Source organism: Perna viridis, chromosome 5 (assembly GCF_037379345.1).
Source record: "Perna viridis isolate PV_CMFRI_1.1 ecotype Kerala chromosome 5, ASM3737934v1, whole genome shotgun sequence".
NCBI classification, from domain to species: Eukaryota; Metazoa; Mollusca; class Bivalvia; order Mytilida; family Mytilidae; genus Perna; species Perna viridis.
In genome coordinates this window covers 33,763,445-33,790,385 of record NC_142449.1, presented here as the reverse complement: position 1 = coordinate 33,790,385, position 26,941 = coordinate 33,763,445, and the positions used below count along the sequence as shown (strand labels likewise).

At 32.4% G+C, this 26,941-nt stretch overlaps 1 protein-coding gene across 5 annotated transcripts in view; it reads right to left on the bottom strand.

Annotated features, from left to right (window-relative positions):
- Positions 1 to 232: 232 nt before the first annotated feature.
- Positions 233 to 26,941, bottom strand: part of LOC148617171 (protein Aster-B-like) — a 46,740-nt gene continuing 20,031 nt past the window's right edge. For all 5 annotated transcript variants that reach the window (XM_088584602.1, XM_088584598.1, XM_088584600.1 and 2 more), the window contains 14 exons: positions 26,210 to 26,840; positions 20,045 to 20,132; positions 17,137 to 17,240; positions 14,120 to 14,296; positions 13,347 to 13,502; positions 9,965 to 10,112; positions 8,746 to 8,892; positions 7,454 to 7,659; positions 6,484 to 6,586; positions 5,459 to 5,725; positions 4,602 to 4,683; positions 3,713 to 3,823; positions 3,310 to 3,430; positions 233 to 2,409 (listed from right to left, as the gene is read on the bottom strand). In XM_088584602.1, coding sequence (XP_088440728.1) covers positions 2,317 to 2,409; positions 3,310 to 3,430; positions 3,713 to 3,823; positions 4,602 to 4,683; positions 5,459 to 5,725; positions 6,484 to 6,586; positions 7,454 to 7,659; positions 8,746 to 8,892; positions 9,965 to 10,112; positions 13,347 to 13,502; positions 14,120 to 14,296; positions 17,137 to 17,240; positions 20,045 to 20,132; positions 26,210 to 26,840 — 2,434 coding nt within the window. In that variant the 3' untranslated portion in view covers positions 233 to 2,316. The remainder of the gene's footprint in view (positions 2,410 to 3,309; positions 3,431 to 3,712; positions 3,824 to 4,601; positions 4,684 to 5,458; positions 5,726 to 6,483; positions 6,587 to 7,453; positions 7,660 to 8,745; positions 8,893 to 9,964; positions 10,113 to 13,346; positions 13,503 to 14,119; positions 14,297 to 17,136; positions 17,241 to 20,044; positions 20,133 to 26,209; positions 26,841 to 26,941) is intronic.

Genomic DNA, 26,941 nt, shown 5'->3' with positions numbered 1-26,941 from the left:
AAAGGGGCCTGCCCTCTGGATACACCTATAAATATCCAAATTATGGGTTTTTTACAAATAAATCCACTAAAAGTGTTTGTTTTGTTGTTGTTGTGAACTTGTACACAGTATTTTTAATTTGTTCTATTGCTTCATATGCCACACTCCTTTTTACGAAAGTACGATTTCTAAAGAAAGTGTCTGTGTTGAACAGTTTGAGAATGAAAGTTAATACATACAACAAAACAGTATCTAAAATATCAAAATAAGTTTTATTTCTCTGTCTCTGTTTATGACAGTTTCTACAAATATCTGACAAAATATAACAAAACGGCAAAACAATAAATATACAAATAAATAATACCTATTGGAGATTTTATTTGTAAGTCTACAAAATTTCTCTTTAACCTTTCACTCAGACTTGAGAAATAACAATTTAATGGTAAAAAGGGGACTTTCCCCACTTGACAGAATAAACTGGTGAAATTAAATATATCACAGACATGAATCTTCTTGTCTTGGCAAGTCTGCACCAAGTACCGTTTTTTTTTTAAACTAGGGACTAACACTGTTTTCATTAAATTCTGTGGCAAATATTTTGGTAACAAAAGCAAAATGGAATAAAAAAAAATGCTGACTTTGTCCCATATTTATATATGATAAGTGGATCCATGGGAACCAGCCCCAATAGATTCAAGTGTTTCAGAAAAGGATTTTGAACAGAAATAAAAAAAAATTTTCTGGGAGACACAAGGGGCCTAAAACAGTTGTAGTTTGTCACTGTTACAATCATAGTCATTTGAAATTGTTTTAATTAGATTTTCATGAAAATATTCCAGCACTATTAAGTAGCACTACACATAAGAATCATGCAAAATGTGATTCACGGCTGGAAAGCCTACATATTTTTATTTTTGATATTTTGTTCAAAATTTTATAGTAAACAGAAAGAAAAAGTGTTTTTTTCATATAATCCTTGTTCATAGGAAATAAAAGTTATATAGAATGTACTGTAGAATTCAAAATTAAGGGAGATAACTCAGTAAATGACACTAAAATACAATAGATACTTGGATTTTCTATGTAGATTATCTTCTAAGAGCAGACAGATTGGAATGAATAATTATACATTTCATCATATAGACCTATACAGCAACTTTTAAAAATAGCAAAAATAAGCTGTATCACATTTTATAGAATTCGCATGATTCTTAAAAAGACTGCTACTTAATTATGTCTAGTAAAAAGAAATGGGACAAAAAATGGCCTTCGGCCAGGTGAGCTAAAACGGGGAGTGTTGCAAGATAAGAGAAAATTTGGACTAGGTGTCAATGTCAGAATCATTTCTGTTAACTGGGAAACTTTTTATTTTGTTTTACTTTTACTATTATTGTGGTATTATGTTAAAAAAAACACTTTTGCAATTATTTTTTTCACAAAAGACGAGCTATCAGAAATTTCAGAAAAACAAAAACAAAAAAAACTAAAAATAGGACAAAAATTTCCCGGTTACAAAAGGTCATGGTACAGTTAAAACAGTACTGAAATATGAAATGTTCTAGAATGTAACCTCAGAAGAACCTTGATTATACACAAGACATTCATAATAACAAATATTGCACATGTCCAACAGCCACTTTGTTGGAGAGGGAATAAAAAAAAAATCCATATTTTCAACAGATTATTGAAACTGAAAGATGTACCAGTAAAATAGTGAAGAATTCTATCATTTTACCTATCACCAAAAGCAAGCAGTTCCCACTAGAGAAATTTCACATGGAAATTACATGAAAACTTGATCACCAGCGACATTACAGGTAACAGTTATGAGAAGGTTCAAAACACAAATTTGACATGAACCTGTGCTTAATTCATGTGAAAAAGATGTCATATTTATAAGAAAAACATGTGAAATAAATGTCTGTGTAGAAATTCCTTAAAATTTCATACTTTAAACCATCAATTCTAATGAATTACAAAATACAACATAAGTACTTGTATTAATGAGTATCAATATTCATTGTTTGTAAAAATATTGGTTGTTTGTGGAAATACAATTAATGGATTTTATTAAGCATTTAGTTTTCAACAGAAATTAAACAGAAATAGAGAATTTGACAGCATTGTTTGACTAAACTTAGAAACCATGAAAATTGTTACTGGAAATCATAAAAAAATACTTATTCTACATCAAAAGAAGCAAATTTCCATCAGTAGATTACCACTTATTTTTGAAAAGTCTCCTTATTCCTTGAGTTACAATAATCTAAGATAATTTAAAATTTAATCTGAGATCACAAGCGAAAGTCAAAACTAACTACACACTTGAAATTAATATCAACTCTTCTGGTTAAACTCTTTACTGTACATTTTAGAATGAGACATCTGGTTATCTAAAGTCACCGAAAGTTTTGTTAATGAGGCTTTCATCTGAAATAAAAAAAAGAATGAAAAAAATCAAAAACTAATGCTTCAGAATTTGAAAGGAATGTAAACAGGATAAAGCAGATGAAAGTTTTCATTTCATGAAAAAAATTCTGTGACTGAAAAAGATATTAAGTGTCAGTCTCTGTAAGAAGCAGGCAGTGGGTGAAACAATATGAAAAAAAAAAAACAGCCATTTGACTATATGTGCACCATCAGAATCAAAGAAAAAAGACAAGATTTCCTATACCATTTTTGTAAATTGAGTTTCACTGAAATGCACTAAAAATAAACATTTCAAGGGCAGATAACCCTATCAAAGTGCAGATAACCCATCAAAACCTAATTTTTCAAACAATGTTTATTTCAAATAGACAAAGCATACTTGATTGAAATTATATTGTCAGAAGGCTGGGTTTTTGACATGCATGTATCTATTTTTTTCCATTTTGCCTGATTCTTACAAAAACTTACACTTAAATATGAGTACATTGGCAAATATGGTTAAATCCACTGAGCGCAAACTTTATGTGAAACTTCACATGAAATTCACCAGAAGGCTCAATTCACATGGATTTTTACATAAACTCCATCACATATTTCATTTGGTCAATTCAGGTGATAATCAGTTGAAATAAATTTGCCTGTGTACCTATAGGCTTGTCAAGAATATCTGCAAAGCACATCTCGTCCCCTGTTTTGTAAAAGTTTTCTTTTTCAAAAAGATTTTTGGTCAAGTTTAAGAATTTATAACTGATCAGTGTCTACATAACATATTCAATGCAGCAGACAAGTTTATTTTGAACTGGAGACATGTAGTGTCTTAAGAATGTGATAGAAATATCAGATCTCAACTGTACAATAGCTATAGTTATTTCCCCTTTGAGTATTGCTAAAGCTAATTACCTGATCTACAAGAGTAACAGAGGATGATAAAATTTCTCGCCATTTTTCCATTTCTTGGTTATGTAATACCTGTTGTTGTTTGAGTAGTTGTATCCAATCCTCTTCTGATTTTGGAACATGACTGAAATTGTAAGAATATGTTATGTATTGGAATTATCCGAAATTGTACTGGATTATCAGATATGTACTGGGATCATCAGAAATGTATTGGGATTTGGATTATCAGGAATGTATTGGGATTATCATAGATTTAAATGGATTATCAGAAATTTACTGGAATAATAAGAATATGCAATGTACTGGAATTATCAGAAATGTATTGGGATTATCAGAGATTTACTGAGATTATCAGAAATTTACTAAGACAATCATACAAAATTTTAAAATTATATTAAAAACTTACTTTAAATTTATATTTGCTTGAGAATGTTGGAAATACAAAATATTGGCATATCCTTCTAAAGACCACAACTTATAAAATAATACTGCATTAAATATCACTAATAAAACCAATCTGGAAAAAAAAAGACACAATAAATAATTAACAGGTACTATGAAAATTCTTATGTTCGTGGGGTACCAATTTTTGTGGTTTTCATAGGTAGGTCAAACCACAAAATTTGGTTCCAAACAAATAGTAGATTCCCATTGATGTGTATACTGAAAACTACGAATTCAAAAATCCACGAACTTGTGTTCCTTCCCTGATCCACGAAAATTGTATCCACGAATAAAAGTACTTTCTCAGTATATAAATATATCATAAAAACTAAAAACACAAAAACTTTACTTAAAAAACATTAAGGGATACCTTTATGAGCTGACAAAAAGCAATCCCAATGAAGAAAACTGATTGTAATACATGTCCTGATTGAAAACACAACAATCCTGCTGATATGTTCAAAATGGCCTGGTAATTTGTTACAGTTGAGTTCCTCTCAACTGTCACAAAACTCAAGAGTTACGTTGTATCCATCTGCACCATGAGAACCAATTTGTTCAAAGTGTCAAAGTTTTTTGTCTACCCCAGACTTGACTTTTTATGAGCAGCTTGAAGGGTGTTTCTACAAAAGCAGAGGACACTTACCCTACTGGTGCACCTGGTCCATGCTCCCAGTTTTTAGTGGAGTCTGAGTTGCTCATTTACTTTTGTTACTTTGTAAGTATTAATTTGGTTATTTTTTGTTGTGTGTGTCTGCTTTCCATGTCTGGTCTTGTCTCTGGATTACATTCTTTTGATTTCTGCTAGAATCTTGGTTCCCTTGATTAGTCTCTCCTAACGAAACACTTACATCACTAGTATAACCCTGACTAAAGAATCAGCATTGAGTTTAGACAGCCCTTCTTCCCTGTATGCTGTATGAGGTGTAGATACTGCAAAAAAAATGAAGTAAGGTTTAATGCTATACAAACAAATAAGAATTGCTTACATAGGATTACATCGAAATCTTAGGGTTTTTGATTCAGTCTGAAAGAAACATTTCACTTACAGTTTCTAAATTAATCAAGGATATGCCAAAAATTTTAGTTTCAGGCCATTCAGAGCATGTCTTATTAATTTTTATTACAGTTAAACCCGTTTCAGTTACTACCTGAATTCATATAGATGACAACCTACACGATTTAACGTAAATTTTACAAATTTCTGATAGAATATATAGTGTCTTAAAGTCAATAGTCCATTATTTATGGATTTCCAATCATTTCCGATCTGAAAACGTTCACAATTAAGAAAATGTCTCCTGACTGTCAGGCACTTTGCAGAGACTATTGAAATAAATGCAATTAAGATTTGGATCGTACAGTGCATTTGGGTTTCACAAAATGAATGAAACTTTGAACCTCCCACATAAGATTTTTTATTTCTTCTTCTTTTTGGAAAGGGGGGGGGTGAGGTTTTTAGTTGAAACATCTATATTTTGTGTGAAAAATACTAAATAATTGAATTTTTACACTGAAAATTAGCTTTTAGGCAAAAATCTCTCACATGAGAGAGTGACAATGTCCTACATGAGCTGTTCTAAAGAATAACAGTTATGAATGATTGATGAAAACCTTTATTCCACTGAGAAAACAAATTAATTCTGAAATTAAATCATAACTAGAGGTACTACAACATGGCATTGATTCAAACTGAGCTTACACTTACTTCTGTTAACTGGTATTGCTGGCTTGGTTGGTTGATGTTTGGTGACTTCATTTAAAGATAAATGCCTTGTTGCCTTAATTTTAGGGTTTTCTTTAATACTATGAGTAAGAATATTTGCCCTAGTTCGACGTTTCCTGAATTTTCGCTTCTGATCTTTCGATCGTAATGTCCTTATAGAATTTTCCTTTTCACACTCTTGCATCAGATGCAATGCCATAACTTCAAAAAAGTCCTTTACACCAGAATACCCATTCTTCTCTATCATATCTGGAAAGGATACGGTAAAGATGGGTCTGAGAAACATGAAATTATTCTAATTTGGCCTTTATTTCATTATAGTTATCAATCAAAATTAAATTCATCCCATTTTTTTTTAATGGACATTAAGTGATACACTCCCAAAAGGTAGTATTAAGTTGTCATGAATATTTTCTTTGAAGAAGATTATAATATAATTTGAGGACTGACTTGGAATTTAAAACAGCACTACAGCAGATTGATCGAAAAAAAAAAAAAAATAGACACAATGAAAATTTTCTGGTTTACAGTATTGTGATGTTGTTTTTCTGTTCTATTGTTTTCTTTTCAGTTTGCAGTATAAGGTTTGGAATTTGATCAGATAATTTCTATAATATAGTGTTCAGGAACTTGTAATAATTAACACTTACTTTTGACAATACCCCTTACACTTTTTTGTTAATATTTACTTTTGACAATACCACATACACTTTTTTTGTTAATATTTACTTTTGACAATATCCCATATACTTTTTTTTGTTAACACTTACTGTTGGCAATACCCCATACACTTTTTTGTTAACACTTTCTTTTGACAATACCCCATACACTTTTTTGTTAATATTTACTTTTGACAATACCCCATACACTTTTTTTGTTAATATTTACTTTTGACAATATCCCATACACTTTTTTTTTGTTAACACTTACTGTTGGCAATACCCATACACTTTTTTCTTAACACTTTTTTTTGACAATACCCATACACTTTTTTTCTTAACACTTACTTTTGACAATACCCCATACACTTTTTTTGTATCTGATTTCAGTGGTTACTTTCAACCTTGATCTGTTGCGGGATACTTTTGTTAAACAGTATCTATTTACAACCTGAAAATAAAAACAAAAATTCAAATTACTCCAAAAACATTTATTCTCTACTTACAAATCATTTTTAGCTTTATCATTGAAAATTTTCAAAATTTTAACACATGCATGCAGATCATGTTTACAATAATAATCTCAACCAAAAGATTTCTTAAAGTTTGAAAATAAAATACTGAATCAATTACTCTATGTAACTAAACTTTCTGTATTGTAGCAAAATTTTTTTATCATTTTTTACCCAAAGTGAATTAATTTAAAGAGTGATGCATTTCATGCCAAGATGGCAGCCATAATTTATAATTTTTGTTCATTCCAAATCACTATCACTGAGGTTGTCTCATTTATTTTAATATGTGATCTTAAGTTCTTTCCAACTAAGGATGTATCAGGGATTCATGCGAACAAACCATGTGGAAGTCTACAAAGCCTGTAAGAATAAGGTAAAAGAGATATACATATTGCCTTGATGCCCACAGAATCCCTAAAAATAAGGTAAAAAAGAGAATATGAATGATGTTCAAACTTACATCTGATTCAACCTCCAATGAAATATTATTAGACCCAAAATGAGCTGACAATTAATAAGATTTAACCACAATTATTCTAGAGCCTACCTCAAGTATCTCCATTAGGGAACTACCTCAAGAGTATCTCCATAGTTGGAACCTACCTCAAAAGTATCTCCATAGGAAACTACTTCAAAAGTGTCCATAGGGGAACTACCTCAAAAGTAATTCCATAGTTGGACCCTTCTTCAAAAGTATCTCCATAGGATGAACTTTCATTAGAAGTGTCTGAAAGGGGGAACCTACCTCTAAAGTATCTTCATAAGAGGAACTTTCATTAGAAGTATTTGAAAGGGGAACCTACCTCAAAAGTATCTCCATAGGGGATGCCATTCATACTGCATTCACAGTCCACTACATACAGACTTCCAGGTTTAGATTCCTTCAAACAAGTCTGTTTCTCTGATGTCTGGGATGATTTGGGTCCAATGGAGTAGTTCAATGAGATTTTATAACTGACCTGTCGAGTTCTGTGTTCACCATTTTCTTGCCATGCTGGTAAATTTATGTCTGGAAAGAATAATTGAGTTCTAAGTTATTGTGGTATCCAGTGCAATAAAACATCATGTCTTCAGATCTTCCTACCCCTTCATACTATGGGGCATGGGGAACATATCACAAATGTCCAGTTCTTGCAATACTATGGAGCATTTGTGATATGTAGCGAATAAAACATCAAATGACACAATTATAGTACTGTCCTCTTCCTCTGTTTTACCCCAGTGGCAAAAAATTATGCTAGTGTTTGAAAGGACCGAACATCCTATCATACTGGCATCCAAATTAACTACAGTCAATATTTGTACGAGATTTTGTCAGTATTTTTGGACTTCTTTTAGTACAAGATTACAGGTGCATTTACTTGTGGCATTGTATAACATGAAATTCATCTCATCATCTTGTTTCTATTCCAATACCCATAAATAATAAACAGCAATTTAATGAAAAAATATTCATTTCTTCAATTACATGATGGTGTTAAAAATACAGACAAATCATACAGAAAGACAGGCTTGTGTCTAGAAGAAATTATACATAGTGAAATCCATTGAAACTGAACCCTACTTGGACTTTAAAAATTTGTTCAGACAGGTGTTTGGTTTACCAAGGTGTAAAATACCTTTAAAATGATATTAAGGGATTTTGGTAAAAAAATGCTTGGTCTACACAGGTTTTCAAATAATTCTGGGTTTGGTTTAGACAGTGAGGTTTCACAGTATTTTAAAACTCCACTTCCAGTAGTATATTGATATCTTTAGTTGGGAAGCATCGAAGAAACTATTTTTTTTTTCAACCATCCACCTGGAGTTAACAATTTCTTTTATTCAATAACAGTACTTATTTTTTGGGTTAAGCCTCTGCATTAACTTTGGGTTTTCTAACCACTCAGAGACCAAACCACCATGACACTTGGGCCAGGTTTTAAAAAACCTCAAATAGGGATTTTCCTCAATTTCACCTACATCTCAAATTTTGACTGATCAGATTGCTTGAAATTGAAAATTAGAGGAAACCTCAAGGATTTGAGGAAAATCTCAATTAAGATTTTTTTTTTTTTTAAGAAACTGGGCTTTGATGAACTCTTTGAATACCTACCATATGATCTCCTGGCCTCATGAACACTCGTCATAAATGCTGTATCTGTAAATATCATCTGGAATAACTTATCTACAGAAACAGGATATACATCATTGTGACTAGCTTTACCAACATGCTGGTGTAAGGAAGTACAAGTTACCTCCCCTGAAACAAAAACAAAATTCATTGATGTCGATATGCTAAATTCACAGAGTACTATTGGTCAAACAAAATTTGTAAATCTTTTTATTTAAATATTTATTCTTTAACGATAAATGTGTCTATTTATTTAGAAAAAAGCTTTGGTATCTGCAAATGCAGTAATAATGATACTATAATTGAATCACATGCCAATATAAGTGGTAATCAAGTGAATTTGAGATTCAAGCTATATTCCAAAGATAAAGACTGGAAAGGGAAAATAGGAACACAACAAAGGGAAAATAAAAACACAACAAAGAACATGAAATAACAAAATTAACATGTACGAAGAAACAACCGTAAATGAGCAACCCAGACACCAATAAAAAATGAGGAGCATAGACCAAGTGCACTAGTAGGTTAAGCGTCCTCCATATTTCTGGAAACTCCCGTCAAGTTGCTCACAAAATGTCACGTCCGGAGAAGACAAAAGAGGAAAGGAAAATTATTACATGGTGAACAAATCAGTTCTCTCAGCGCAGATAGCTACATCATAATAATCCAAGAGTTTATAATTACAACTATAAAACATAGTTTTAGAGTCACAAAGTCAAAGATCCTCATTTGAAATACACGTAAACAGATTTTAAAATACGTGTATAGTAATTGAAAGGGCTTAAGCTTTCACGAAAAATAAAAGTGGATTACACAATTAATTTTTATCAAAACACATTTCTTTTACAAGTTATAATACACAGTAACAATGTCATTGATGATAGCCCACCATGTCGCTATGGATGATGTCTAAACCAGTGGGGATAAGTGAGACTTCCTAAAAGGCTAATTAAATTTCAAACAAAGCATGGAACTTGGAAATTATTTTCAATTTTCAAGGTGTCATCTCATATGTATGTTTGCTCCTTCGTTTACCTTCAAAAATATAATAATAATAAAATAAAAACTTAACTCTTGCTTCACAAGGACAATAATTTCCAAATTATGTTATTTCTGACAACGGGTTTGAACAATTCATGTATTAAACCCCATATTAATACAGGACGTCGCTGAAGCTCATCTTTGTAATTGTTAAACCAACCTTCACTTTCCTCTGTCTCGTCACTGACGTCAGTAGGCATTTCATCGTTGTCCTCTTTCTCTTTAATGGCTTTGTGATACATGTCAGCTATGAGAGAATCTTCCTCCTTTGCTGGGGGCACTAAATCTATGTCTTGAATCTCTTCTTTCTGAAGAAAATAATATAAAATTGGATAAAATTGCTCCATTTCTTCATCTCCCTTAGAAGTCCTCTGACAGTAATTATATTTCTTCATGCATATCTACATATGATACATAATCTTACTATAAAATTACATCAAAATCACCCTTCAGCAATTTAGGAGGAGTTGCACTTACAAAGTTTTAACATGTAAAACCCTTATTTTAGATCATCTCCCTTGGAGTCCTCTGACAGTAACTACATTCCTTCAAGCACGTCTATATATGACACCCAACCTCCCTACAAAATTTCATAAATATCCTTTGAGCGGTTAAGGAGGAGTTGGGCTTACAGGAAATGTGGACAGAGGAACGGAAGGAGCGACAGACGAACAGACAGAGAGCCAGACAGTGTGATTCTTACATACCCCCAAACTTTGTTTGCAAGGGTATAATTATAATGTATGACTTATTTTTTTCTGTCTGTTTTGAAATAACTGCAATATCCTTGAGAGACATGTTTCATATTAAGTGAGCACAATGTGGTTGAGGTTATATCTTCATAGACCAAAAAAAGTTACGGTTATTACTAAAAATATTTAGCTTAAATATACAGATTTTGTCTCATATCCCATACATATTAAATAATATCAAGAAAAAATATGATCATATTTTTTTTTTAATTCAGAAAAAAAATGTCTATTTTATGTACAACATTAACCGAGATTTAAAATTTTGTTATGTAATTGACCAAATAAAATATTTCAACCTTAAGTGCTAGTATTATTCATAAATGCCCAAACAATAGTTCTAGAACTCAAGTGAAAGTTTTAAGTGCATATGGAAATGTCAAAAGATGATCTGAAATATTAGACCTTTCATATTTATGCTAAATCCAAAATAAAATCAATTCTAAAGTACCCTCTTCCAAACAAAGAGTGTAAGTACTTGCAAGAATCAGGCAAAATGGAAAAAATCAGAAACATGCATGTCAAAACCCCACCAATATCACACAAGGATACCTTCTCCATTTGAAAAGACCATTATTTGATCTCTGCATCACTAACTTTGCTCAGAAAGTTTTCAATAGAATGTTAGAAAAATGAGGTTTTTGACAGAGTTATCTGCCCTAGAAATGTTCATTTCCAGTGCATTTCAATGAAAATATCACTCAATGGTCCAGCATGATTTGGAAAATCTTGTCTGTTTTCCTTGATTCTGATGGTGCAAATAGTCAAATAACACTACAAAATGATGGGGTTGTTTATACCATATTTCACCTACTGCCTGATTCTTACAGGGACTGACATTTAATAACTAATTCTGAGAAAAGTACTTAGCAATGACCTTCCTTGTTATTAGGAATAGTAACTGTGGTGAGTATTTTTATGATTTCAATTTTAACATGAAGTTGCATGCATTGTCCTGTTTAGTATACCCAAACTCGTACAGCAACTAAAATCACTAACAATATAGGCCCCATCTTGTTAAACTCCAACAATCAATCAATCAATATATATAAAGCCACATACAAAATTTGAAATCAATGTCTAGTGGCAGATGAGATTTTTTTTAACAAAAAGTTTGCCTGCCATTCCATACAGTGAAAAATGGCAAATTCCTATAAACAGGAGTTGATACTGGACATCAAACAAATTTGTTTATAACATATGCCCTAACTACATAAAACCATACACCAAATTTGAAATCAATTCAACCATCTTGGGACCACCTGGGACACACAACCCAGTTGCTCTGCGGGCAGAGCGTTCTAGCCCCCAGCTAGAATTCTGAGCACTATTTAGTCGTATGGCTTTCTATAGATGGGGCCTATATTGTTAGTGATTTTAGTTGCCGTACGAGTTTGGGTATACTAAACAGGACAATGCATGCAACTTCATGTTAAAATTGAAATCATAAAAATACTCACCACAGTTACTATTCCTAATAACAAGGAAGGTCATTGCTAAGTACTTTTCTCAGAATTAGTTATTAAATGTCAGTCCCTGTAAGAGTGGCGATAATTGTGATCAAATTTTGACAGGTGGAATGACTGATGAATTGACAGACAAGGTGATTCCAATAAAACATCCACTCATCCAAAATATACAGAAAGATATACAGAAAGATGTTCTTATTAAAAAAAAAATGTTTTGCAGTTTCAGAAAAGGAATTACAGCAAAAAGTTTGATTTTTTAAATCTTAGTGGAAAATGCAAAAGTGACAGTATGATACTAGCCACAAAAAATTTAAAAAGAATTTAAATGAGATTTATTTTGTCTGAATTAAACAAGTATGTGAATATGCCAAAAATAACACCCTGCTGAAATTATCGGCTTTACATAATGGGGTTTCATTATGAAAAAGCTCTGCTTTTCTTAAGTTGATATTTGGTTAACAATTTTTACTCTCGATACAATGATCATAATACAGTAGAACCTGCCTAAACTGAACCCTACATAATAAAAAAAACAGACACTTTTTTAAGTCTATATGGTGTATGTTGAGGTATTCTGTGGAGAGAATTGGATGTATTATTGAGTGAATTTTATGGTGTGTTTGTTGTTTTTCATTTTCTCATTTCATTTTAGACCTTACATGAAAGGGGGATGGTAAGGCCATATAAAACTATTTAAAGTACAGATTTAATGTGCCTGCTCACAGTTGGGAGATGCTGAGCATTAAAATGTCTCCATGTCGTTACTTTTAATTTGATTTTGAAGAATTATCCAAGTTCTGTTACTGTGGATTTTATTACTTTTGATGTTGGGGCCTCACAGAGTTTACTTACTTGTTGAAGACCTTTTGGTGATCTCTCAAAGTATTAACTATTTTGTACTTCTACCCTGGTACATTTGTAACAATGCATCATATCCATTCTTACTTCTATCGATCAATTTAAAGAAGTAGACCAAGGGTAAGAGACACAACTCTTACAAATCATTGGAATGTTTGTATTTAAAATTTTACATCAATCTCGTGTAAGCATCCAAGTAACTTGGATTAATTTCATTCTGTTTCAAAGGAAAGCTTGAAAGGCTTTGGTAAAATTGAATATAATATAAACACATCATTGATTTCAAGGGTAATGTCCCTTGCCTTCGGTCTACCTCCTAAAATGTATTTCGTTAAAGGTAAGCTTAACACTTGTCTATACCAACCAATTTTAAAGTGCAAAAGGGCTTTGGTTTCGACAGGTTTCACTGCACATATATGTGAACTTTTCAGTTACTAAAATGATTTTGAACAGACCATCAATTTACCTGGCTCTTTTCTTCTACCTCCTCTTCTTCCTCTTCATGTTCCGCAATGCCCTCATAATTGGAAGGAGGTACATAATCATCATCTGAGGAGGTCAAACCTAATTCCTCTCCATAACTCATGTGGACCCACTGCCACATTTCTGCTGGTGGCATTGGCTGAAATAGATAAGAAATATCATTGGAAAGCTTCTGGACATTCTGGAAGAGGAATAACACCATATTACTACCATAATCTTTTTAATTCATGTACAAGTAGGTTTAAATACTTAAATTTCATGAGTCCAGTAGCACTGAGCAGGGGCCAAAGAGTAATGAAGAGAACCAAGGTTACAGCGGTAATCAAAGTAATGAAATCCAGGGACAAATACAAAAAACTGGGAGCATGGACCAGGTGCACCAGTAGGGTAAGCGTTCTCTGCTTTTCTAGAAAAACCCACTGAGTTGCTCATAAAAAGTCAGGTCAAATAATGAGAAACTTTCCATTTACCATCAAATTCTCTAAATAATACACGTATTAGTAAGAACCATTAAACAATAGGGCTCTAAAAAATGATAATTTTGATGTGGTCCTTTTGTTGTGTGACAGGAGGAAAAAAATGGAATTATAAGTCACAATAGACAAATTCAGAAACTATAGTGCATTCTGGGATTGCTATTGTTTATACTGATCCTGATCAGTCAAGAAATATTTTATGAGTACAGTGTGACAGCTTTTACAAAGATGTGAAAGTTGAATTTCTGAATTGGTCCAGTAACTTTTTTCACTTGAATACCTGATCCAGAAGAGCATTTTGCCAAATTCTAAACAGCATGAGATAGGTTTTGTCCCTGGCTCCAAATGATGTGAAGAAATATTTGTCCTTCTTTGTTGTGATCTGTATAGCATTGGGTATCACTCTGGCTGTTTTCTCTTTAGTAATGGCGGTGATCTCCTTAGCTGTGACAGTCAACTTTTAAAAATAAAATGATTAACTACAGCATTTTAATTCATTGTCTACAATAGTCCAAAGGACTACTAAAAAATTATAATCATATCATATTATATTATTATTTTCCTCTATGATTTTGTTGTTTTATCTACTTCTTGGACGTCATTATTTGCTTTATCACACAATGAACTATTGATATGAAAAATTTGTTTTTTTTTAAAGGTTGCTGTGTAATTGCATATCATTTTTTATTAAACCAGATTGGTTGAAAGCAAAGCTGTAATTTTGCATACGTTGTTCTCTCAACATCGATAGAATGCTAAATGTCAAGTAGCCAAAATTTTCAAAAGAAAACATAGAGAAAAATGTTTTATTACTTGTGAAAGTTGAATATTGCAAAATATTAAGTCGCTCTTTTTAATGTCAATATCATAACAAACTTGCCATGGCTCATTTGTAATGACCTAGGGTAAGGGACCCAGCTCTTAAAAATCATTGGAACGTCTGTATTCAACATTTTACATCAATCTAATGTAAGCATCAAAGTAACTTAGACCGATTTCATTCTGTTTCAAAGAAAAGCTTGAAAGGCTATGGTGAAATTTAATATGATACAAACATATCACTGATTTCAAGAGCCCCGTGCAGGTCCGGGTGTTAAAAGAATAGGCCTGCAGCAGCGCTAAGCTTGTCGTAAAAGGCGACTAAATAGTGCTCAGAACCCTAGCGGGGGGCTAGGGCACTTTGCCCACAGAGCAACTGAGATGTGTGCCCCAGGTGGTTGAATGGGGTACCCCTGGCGTGTTACATGCTGGGGTTGTCAGGCTATAATACGGAAAACCTGACTGCAAACCATAGTGGTGCACCGTGTTGGGAAAGATGCCATGTTCCTCGCACGTTAAAGAACCCTACTGTGGTATTCTCCCGGAGTAGGAACCATAGCGCTCCGCCACAGGAGGCTAAATTGCCCGACCCTACCCACCTCTCCCTATTTCCAGTTTCAATTAAAATTTGTCAACCCCATTGTCCTTGTGTCCCATCCCTATTTCGTCTCATCATCATTTCATGTTCATTTTATCATCAATTTCATGTTCATCGTCTGAATATAGCTGAAATATTGCTGCTCGGACATTAAACCCAACAAACAACAAACAAACAAATTGATTTCAAGAGTTATGTCCCTTTATCCTAGATCTACCTCCTAAAGTATCACTCTAGATGAGACTCTTGCAAAATGTGATTCATTATTGGAAAGCTGACATATTTTTAATTTTGATATTTTGTTTAAAATGCTTTAGTAAACAGAAATTAACATGTGGCTTTTCATATAACCCTTACTCTTTGGAGATGAAGTTAAATAGAATGTACTGTAGAATTCAAAATTAACGGAGACAACTCTGTAAATGACACTAAAATACAATAGGAACTGTTGGTTGGATTTTCAATGTGGATTATATCCTAAGTGCAGAAAGGTTGGAATGAATAATTATGCATTTCATCAAATAGACCTATAAAGCAACTTAATAACAAAAATAAAAATGTGTAGACATAGTTGGGGTGTATCACATATTAGAGAACTTGCATAATTCTTACAAAGACTATTACTTAAATAATTTGATAACTTTCACATAATATGAAACCTATAATTATTTGTTGTTTATTATCTCAAATCTGTTTTATGGTTTCTTTTCATCTTTCAGATAAGGGAAGTAACACAAAAAAAATCTTATTTATCATTTCACTCAATTAAGATTTTCAAAGGAGTAATTACTATTTAAGTACCATTCTGTGTAAGAATCAGGCAATGGGTGGCACAACAGTCTTCTGAATGTAGTCTTTTTTGCCTCAAATATATTCAATGCATCAAGAACATAACCAAATAGCTATTTCAAATTTACCCTGAAGCATCTGATACAAGGACATTTTTACTGCTTATATAGGGAAAAAGTGCTAGAAATTATCCTTTCTATAGTACATTTCCACTGACCTATCAATATCTCCAAATGGCAAATTTTACAAAGACTTTGATGGTTATTCTAGGTGGTTTGAGGAATAAATATTAGAATAATGCAATAAAATCCCTGTGTTTTGTTTGTTCATGTGCAACACCATATATCTATTTTGCCTGATTCTTAGACAGAGAAGTATTTCTAAAAAATCATGATCATTGATAACAGACTCAAAAAAGTTTGTATCAACCAAGTACCAAAATATAAACTATAAAATACTGCATGTAGAGAAAGGATTAGTGGGGTTTAATTATCACAAATTCCATTGTTTGTGTAAGCCATAAATTTCACATAAATATCAATTTTTTAAATGAAAACAATGATAGCCTTAAGGAGGTAGACCAAGGGTAAGGGATACAACTCTTAAAAATCATTGGAACGTTTGTATTCAGCATTTGACATCAATCTTATGTAAGCATCTAATTAACTTGGATTCATTTTTTTCTGCTTCAAACGCAAGCTTGAGAAGCTTTGGTGAAATCGAGTATGATGCAAACATATCTCTGATTTCATGAGTTATGTCCCTTATCCTAGGTCTACCTCCTTTAGGTATCAACAAACAAAACTTTCAAACCGATTAAAAATTGATACAATGGACAAAAATAGATTTCCATTCATGTGAAAATAGTGAAAAAGTACTTCTGCACCCATGATAGTATTATTTCTTTGAGTGAGCATGCATAAATCAAAATTTTACTATTATGAATAATAAAAACACGTAGCCATTGATGAAACTTCTTATAAATCCCAGTGACATTGAACAAATCAATAGGTTTGTATTTCTAATACATAATTTGTGTCGATTTTGTTTGACTTTCTTGTTTGCTCTTGTTTGTATATCAAAATACATACCACAGTTTCCCATCTAAATATGTTGGCATAGAAACATATCCAGTTTTGAGTAATAAACATCCTGCCGTGGACCAAAATATCTTTCTGTAGGGCACAGGAATAATCTGAAAAGACAAACCAAATTTAAATGCCATTGAAACTAGCAAGTGTTATCAAATACGGAACACCTGATGCTGCTGAAAAAAATCCTGCCTGGAAGGCCAAGTAAACTTAACTGGTAGAAACTGATCCAACCTTCACAAAAAAATATGGGGCCTGTGGGAGGGTTTTATGTTTTATTTCTTACCAGATATTTGCGAGTCTAATTTATAGATATGTTCTAAATCCATAGCCACATCAGTTTCAGAGAAGAAACATGGTTCTAGTTACCAAGACATGAAAGATTTGTGTGTAATAGTATACCGATACAAGAAACTGATGCAAAAAATTCTGATGTTGAAATTACCGTCCCAAATTTTGTTATTTTTGTCAATTTTTATGGGTGGATGATAATCTACTTATTAATTTTATTTGGCCTTATATGACCTAGCATGCTAATGAAAATCACAAAAATTGTTTTTGTCACATGGTAAAAACAGGACAACTTGGTGCATTTTGAAGGTGTGACATGTTCAAGTACTTTTGGTGTTAAGCATCCTACAAAATTTCAACAAACTGCTGGTCTAAGAAGAATTCTCTAACTAAGTGCATGTGATAGATAAGACCATTTATAAGGTCTATTGTCATGCTTTGGAATCAACAATTAGGCCTAAAGAGAATTGTTATTGTTCTTCTTCAGACCCTCCTACCCAAAAATTTTTATTTGTGATTCTGAAAAAAAAAAATTAAAATAAAATGCCTGCAGATTGTCTGACAGAAAAAAAGAAAGAAAAAAAAAACAGACATTTTTTTTTTTTCTATCTAGATGGAAAAAAAGAGTTCGAAATACTGGTCATTTATAGTTAGAATAAACATGTGAGTGTGCTCTAAGCCACGGTCTATTACATGTTTTATCTTTGAGATTTGCTTTTTATTGTATTCTGAGTTTGGTGTCACACTTATTTTGTTTCAAAATTAAAAAAAACCCAATTTTTTTTAAAAGTCCCTACCTACAGGCCCTAAAAAGTTTTAGAAGGGTGATGGGAAACATCCTATTATTTTTCTAAGCCTTAACAACCTGCCCATGGGAATATTCAAGAAGACCCCTGCCCTTTTGCTCAAAAGGCTTGTTTGATATTTTGTTAAATATAAAATAAATAATAAAAATATGTAGCCTTTTTTTTAGGGTGTATCACATCTTCCAAAATTTGCATGATTCTTACAAAGACTACTACTTAATACAAATATAAATCTTTTTTTCCCTTTAAGAGACAGGAAATTTACTTCTTAAAGATATCTGATAACTGAAATAAATCTGGTCTACAGTTCTTTATTTTCAACACATGTAATCAATGGTATAATATAATCAAGTACGAACATGTTCATTGCACAATTCTACTTCTTAAAACAGTATTAAAAGGCTAAAATAGACTATACTGAAAGTGATCTAGATTCTTAAAGATATCTGATGACTGCAATGAATCTTGCCTACAGCTTTTTTATTCATTTTTTAAATAATCAATAGTATTATATAATTGAGTATAAAAATTCCACTACTCAAAATAATATACTTTAAGGCTAGCACAGACAGCATTTAAATAGATCAAGGTAAAAGTAAATGAAATCAACAGTGGGCTAGTGTTTTATATAAAATCAAACAATTATTTTGATTACAATAGGCCAACATCCCCTGGATACACCTATCGATTGATTGATTGTTGGTGGGGTTTAATGCTCGAGCAGCAATATTTCAGCTATATTCAGGCGATGAACATGAAAGGGATGATAAAATGAACATGAAAGGATGATGATGAAAAAAAAGGGATGGGACATAAGGATAATAGAGTCAACAAATTTTGATTGCCACAAGAAAAAGGGAGGGATGGGTAGGGTCAGGCAATTTAGCCTCCTGTGGCGTAGCCCTATGGTTTCTACTCTGGGAGAATACTACAGTAGGGTTCTTTAACGTGTGAGGAACGTGGCTGGATACACCTATTGAAATGTAGTAGAATTACTATGGTTTATAATATCTTTGTTAAACTTTCACCTCAAAAACACATGCATAATCACACCATGCAATTCAAATTAGTCACAAAAAAATTCTTACATAGATACTAAGACAGACAATTTGAAGCTGGTGGGAAACTATTATCACAATGTCAGGGCTCCTGTGTCTACATGTGTGAGTAGGACTTAGGAGCCCTGGGATAAAAGATAGTCATAAACAACAATCAATATTTTAACTAGCTCTTTTAAAAATCTACCGATATTGCTCCAACTCCTCTACCCCCACCCACCCAAACAAACACACAGTTTTGGTATTTTTGGGCATAACTGAGGATTTAAGAAAAATATCAATTTAAATCAAGAGTCCAGGTTGTGAAAAAAACCCACACTTATTAAAAGAATAAGGTAATGATCACTGGTGCTGAATATGTACAGGTAAAGTGAAAACTGCCTAAATTGAACCCCCATATTACAGACATTTGCTTGGTTAAGGCAGTACACCTAGGGTATAGGACACAACTCTACAAGTCATTGGAACATTTGTATTTATCATTTTAAATCAATCTCCTGTTTCAAAGGAAAGCTTGACAGGCTTTGGTGAAATTGAATATGATAAAAACATATCCCTGATATGTCCCTGATATGTAAGGTATGTCCCTTACCCTAGGTTTACCTGCTTAAGGCAGGTGTCTAGTTTGGGCAGTTTCACAAACAAAGAAACATATAAAGGGACTTCAAATGATGTTTTGTTTACACAGCTGACTGGTTTGTCCAAGGTTCAATTAAAACAGGTTTTATTGTACCATTCATTTACATTACTCACCAACTATTAGTCTTTCGTCATGAGGAACCAAATCTTTGAAGAATTTCCTAAAATCCTCACTCCTGGTCTTGTATGTTGGACTGAACATCTGAAAATTGGAGCCATCTTTAAACAAATCCATTCATTCATGAGAAATGAAGAAGTAAATCGTGCCAATTAAATCTACCTGCACAACAAAATTACCAAACGCAAATATTAACCTGCCACAGACATAATGAAGTCATTGTCAGAAATAAATAAAGAATTAATGTGCAGTTTACTTGAGAATGAGAATGCAACTCCATTAATATTCAACTCTAATAAGCCATACAGAATATAACAGTATAAGGCCATACAAAATCAAGTTTTGTTTTCCTGAACTTTTTTCTGGAGAAAATGGTACCATATCCATAATGAAATTTTATTTTTCATTTTAATCTTAAAGATTTTTTGACTACACAGACAAACCTGTAACTAAATATTAACTTTTGTCCATATTTCATTTATAAATGGTAATTGTTCCATTTTAAGTGTGGACTTAATATTTCTGGAAATAAAATACCACAAATTTAATTCATGTCTTTGTTCTTTACCACACAAGGAAACAGTTATTACGAAAAAAAAAAAAAAAAAAAAAAAATGCTGCGAATAGTTCTTAATCCTTTATAGGCTAAATATAGAATCTTCAAAATTAGGATCAGATGGTTCATTTCTAATTGGTCAAAGAAAAAACTGACCTTAAAAACCATGTTGAATTACGTAGGTAATACAACATATAAAGAAGAGCAAGATGGCGCTTGCTAAAAAGAGATGACCTTTATATATAGCTTCGCTGTAAATAGATTTTATGAGGGTAACCTACTTTAGTTATCACTTATGTACATGTATATTAGGCCAAAAAATAAATCTTGTTTCCTGCTACCAGCAGGAAAAAAATAGGGTAAGTAGGCAGGGAAATTGTTTTATTTTTCAAAAATATTTTACATTGAGTTATTGCTGAAACAATCTAGACTTAAGCAGTGCCTGGTCATGAATGGCCATAAAGTGTTTGGGGTAGGCACAAAAAACTAGGCTAGGTAGGGTAACAGGAAACAGATATATTAATTTTTTGGCCTTGCTTGTTTCATATTTAGATAAAAATTATTTGACTTTTTACCATAATCAGGACAATATATACCACAACATTTAAATAACTTGGTTTGGCCTTATGACAAAAATTCTAAGTAAGCATTGATCTATACTAAAACAATATTTAGAATGAAATCAGGTTTCAGATTTTTTTGGGGGACAATAAACATTAATATACACTGGTTTGGCCCTAAAAATAGAAGTTCAAAGTAAACATTGATCTTTATATGGAAAGTTCAGAAAAATCTTTTTACACAGCTGGTATTGAAGTGTAAGCATGTTATGAATTAATGATGACGGATACTTTGAAGTGAAGAATTATCTTTTGAGTTTTTCATGCAGGTATCAGCGACACAAAACATGATAGGCTGCAAATAATCTCAACTTCAATGTTAACTCCAGGATAATATGATGTCACAAAGAGTTCAAAATGAATATTCTTTGGCTTAATGGGAAATGTCGAAAAAATTTCTATAGAGTTCAAGTCACAACTCCTAATTCCTTTTGGGTATGGCATTTTGTGGTACAATTTCAAAGGGATCCATTCACTTATAGCCAAGTTTACTGTTTGAAAGTCACTTGTCTACAGATACTGAACACCTACAAAAATAGCCGAGGATGATTTATGAGGTCATCAAACAAAACAGAAATTGGTAAAATTGGAAATAAATAAACAGTAAAAAAAGAATCATAATGATAAAATCCGGATTTCAATTAGTGAAATTCCACTAAAAAGCGAAAAAAATCATCCCTGAACAGTAACACTGTAATGTTTTAGTTTTCATAGTAGCTAATTTTCAAATATTCTGTCAATTGAACATATTCACAGGTATCTATTTTTGTGGTTTAAAAATATAATATGCGTTCTATAGTGCTAAAAAAATCTATTCAACAGGTACAATTTTTCACAGTTTTCTGTCTACCACGAATGTAGTGAAAAATTAGTAAACAGGAGAAATTCATATGTTTGCAATATTTATTTGTAGTAATATGACAAGCTCTCAATTCTCTGTTGAATTACTGTATACTACATGTATGTGAACAAATGGACATCAGCATCAATCATACCCAATTTTAAATACTGGTAAGAATTTTTTTTAAGTAGGTTCTTGTATATCACAAAATAATCAAAGCCATGTTCAACACAGAAAAAGTAAAGATTTGTCATATACAGACAAAAATACAAATACAGGAACTATCACAAGCTGAAGAAAAGTTAATTATTTTGGCAAGAAAAATGTTAATGGCATAAATCAGATTTTCAGAAAAAAATTAGGGAATCTAATGGGAAATTCAATGGTACCCTTCCACATGTTATTCCATATTGTAGCCAAAACAAAAAGAACTTTCAAATTCTTTAATATTCAAAGAAAGGTAACTCCAATCCTGGCGGTGAAAAGAAATTAAAATAACCACAACTCCTACCAAACTGAAATACATCTTGATCTACATGTATATTAACTATACTAAGTTTGAAAAAGATCCTTCAATATTTTCTAAAGCTATCATCTGGAAATGGTCTGGGAATGGACAGACGGACACTCAACATTTAGGAGGGTATAACATATTACATAAATGTTCCTTGTCAGTTTGTGTGTGTGGCAATGATGATAAACTTTCTTTTGTCAATTTACATGTATAAGTATTACAATGCACTTAAATAAATAAAAATTATAAGTCCCATAAGAATAAGCTGTTGTATCTGTGCTTACAGACACATACATGTACATGCATGGTTCTGAACATTGTAGTACATACATGAATGTACACTCTTTCATTTCCAATCCCCCCCAAAAAAATGTTATAATTTAAAGAAATAAAGTAATTCCTAGAATTAAGTATTGTTTACATCTATAAATATTGAAAGTGAAAATTTAAATTTGTAGTTGCAACTACAGTGCACACAATGGTGAAGTTCAGTAGATAGGGTTGGTCTTAAATTGATTAAATAACAATCCACAGATGAACTTCCTTAGATAGATGAGTAGATGACTGGAAAATTGAGTAGGAGATTTGAATTTCTATTAAAATATCAACAGATATTAAAAAAGAGTTTAAATCTCTTCCTAAATTGTCCAGCCAACTACCAAAGAAAGTTGCTCAGATGACTATAAAAAAATCAAAGGAAAACCAAAACTATTCCATGGACATAATCATTGCATGCTTTGAAACTAATCTTTAACAATCAATCCATCCTTACCTGTAATCTTTGTCTATTAATGTTTAAAGTAGAAACAATTTTGGACAAAAATTCCTCATTGAGAATAGTAAGAGTTTCTTTCATAATCAACTAATCTATAGATATAAGAGCACAAAAATGAGAATAGAAAAATATTTACAGCAGGTGGTCAAGGGATCAGTGGACCATTATCACATTGAAGAAAACTTAATATATTGATTGTCTTCATCAAAATCATTATTACTCCCTTTAATACATTTTAACAACACAGTTGGAAGTGGAAAACAAGTATTGAAATGAGGAAATGTCACAAAAGACTAAGACAATTCAGCATTCTGATTGGTCAACAGGTATGGCACTACTTTAGAACAAGAGACTTGGCATGTTTTCCATTAAACGATATATATGAACCAACTTTCTCTAATTCTACTTCCAGTTTGTCTGGTTTCGTCTTCTGAGACCACATAGTACAAACCGATAACGGTACACAAATCTCTGCTTAAACTGGAACAAACCGTATAATGGAAAGTGCCCTTAATGAAAGAAGATATTATGTAAATGACAAAGAAAAAACTATGCTATGATTGGTCGAGCAGTACAACCGAAGTGTGAAATGCTTGAACAAGATGAGCTATTAGAAGTATTTCTAACATGAGGAAGGTGTAACCTCACGGACCTGGTGTACGTCACCTGACATGAGGAAGGTGTAACCTCACGGACCTGGTGTACGTCACCTGACATGAGGAAGGCGTAACCTCACGGCCCTGGTGTACGTCACCTGACATGAGGAAGGCGTTACCTCACGGCCCTGGTGTACGTCACCTGACATGAGGAAGGCGTAACCTCACGGCCCTGGTGTACGTCACCTGACATGAGGAAGGCGTAACCTCACGGCCCTGGTGTACGTCACCTGACATGAGGAAGGTGTAACCTCATGGCCCTGGTGTACGTCACCTGCAATTATGTTTTTGTTTAAAGATACAAGTCTAGTAAAGATCCTTACTCTGTATTACAGGTTAACTTCCTGTCAGACTGAAATCAGGCTCTCAGTGCTTTAAGGTCAAAGGACAAATTTGTATCAATAGCCATAATGAGGACTTGGTCCTCTATAATTTTTTGAAAGTGAGATATTGGAAAAGTACATCAGATAGAAACTATTTTACTGCATACAAGATAAATATACTTTTATCATATTTCCAGGCTGTAACATTCAAAGAAAGCTATTGTGACATATGTTTTGTTTATCATATGTTTTTCATATGTTTAGGACCATCATGAAAAGCACATGTTACTGACTACTGGTAGTGAATTAATTCTTAAAAAACAATTAAAAAATCATATGGTTGTTATATGTTTTCTATAGGATTTCATATATAGAATGAGTATGGTCTTTATATGATTTTCAAAAACATATGGATTCGTGTAATTTTAAAAGCATAAAAACATATTTTTACCATAATGATCCATAACATATGTTTCCATAATTATGTTTTTAAAACAAATGAAAACATACGTTGCAATTTTTTCTGTGTAGTATATGGATAAATTTAAGCAAGATTGATCATGTTCATTAATATACCAGTAGTATAAAATAGTATTGATCGAACTCTTATAAATCTTAAATCTACCAATGTTATTTTTCATCTTTTGTTTGCCGCATAGCGCAAAATAGAATAATGCTTCCTTTCCTTTATCAAAGCAGACTTCAGACATTGATTGAATGAATACATATTAAATTTATATTTTTGGTTTTTTTTTTGCTAACTGAGAGGAAGAAATTTCTATTTCAGTGATATTTTATTCTTTTGGAGTCATAACAACTTTATTTTCCATATAATTTAATTTGATTTAGTTGGTGCTATTTGAAAGAGTAATCAAAGGAACCAAGGTTCTAGTGAAAATGAATGAATGTAATCCAGGGATAAAGACCAGACATACATGGAAAACACACCCACACAACAAAGAACATAAAATAACCAAAATAATACATACAAAGTTACAAAAGTAAATGAGCAACTCAGACTCAACTAAAAACTGGGAGCATGAACCAGGTGCACCGGTAGGGTAAGCGTCCCTACTTGAAAAAAACAAGAAAATTTCAATAACCTGGCTTGGGATTGTAACATCATAAATGTTGATTGGTCTACACTCCAGGATTCAAATAATTTCAAACAAAGTAATGTTTTGATGATTATAAATCATCAATTTTTGGACTAGAATACATTAGATATTAAATTACTTGTACAAGGAAATGTATATAATTTCTTAACAGTTATATATGAAATAACCTGGACAAGTTGGACAAGTTGGACCAGTTTACACATTTTTGGCACAAACCCAGATATTAAGTTGCAATCCACATAAAAATCATGCAAAATTTGATATGTGGCTGGAAAGCCTACATATTTTTTATTTTTGATATTTTGTATAAAATGTTATATTAAACAAAAATTAACATGTGGATTTTCATACAATCCTTGTTCATAAGAGATATACATTAAATAGAATGAACTGTAGAATTCAAAATTAAGGGAGATAACTCTGTAAATGACACTAAAATACAGTAGAAACTATTGGATTTTCAATGCGAATTATCTCGTAATAGTAGACAGACTGGAATGAATAGTTATACATTTCATTATATAGACCTATGACACAACTTAATAACAAAAATAAAAATATGTAGCCTTTTTTTGGGGTGTATCACATATTACAGACTTTGTATGATAATTACAAAGACTACTACATAAATATGACCTGGTAAAAAATTAGAAATATTCCTCATATGTATCAAAAATGAAGATGATGAAGTATGTTATACAATGAAAAATTCAGTGAAGTTGTAGTTGCATGTAGTAGACTTCATAAAATAAACCTACCGCAGAGTACCAGGGGGTACTTTTTTTCTTTTTTTCCGACTTTTTAGCTGAGGTTGAGCTGGCCGCTTCATCAAGGGACTTTGATGGATCACTTTGTCCACTTTTCACATCACTCTTGGAATCCAACGTCAAATTCAGATCAAGAGATTTCTCTGAACATTTGTCTATAATACTGTTGAGTGATTTTTCAAAGGAGTGTTCCCGTGAATGACTACGTTGAGAGCCTGAAAACTCAATGCTACTTCTACTTCCAGGAGAATCAGATGATTTTTCAATGATAATTGACTTTTGACCTCCACTGGTGTGTGTCAAAGTAGCGCTTGGAGACTTGTCAAACTTTGTAAGGTTTATATCACTGGCTCTTGCCCCGGATGCTAAACTAGCTGAGGATGATCTCTCTGCTCTTGCTAACAGACTTCCATCTGAGGCAACAGGTCTGGTCAAACATGCTGAGGATGCTCTTTCACTCCTTTTGAACGATGATGATCGTCTAATAACTTTTTCGCCAGAAGCTTCTGTATCATCTCCCCTTGCTACCGTCAAAAAGTCTGGAGCACCATTACTCATAGCTGATGCATTATTGTTTCCCTGATCACTGGCTGAAGGATTTCTGATTGGGCTATCAGACTTACTGTAAAATAGAAAGTACAAATGTTGACTTTAAGGAAGTAGACCTAAGATAAGGTATATAACTCTTGAAATCATATGTTTGTATCATATTCAATTTCACCA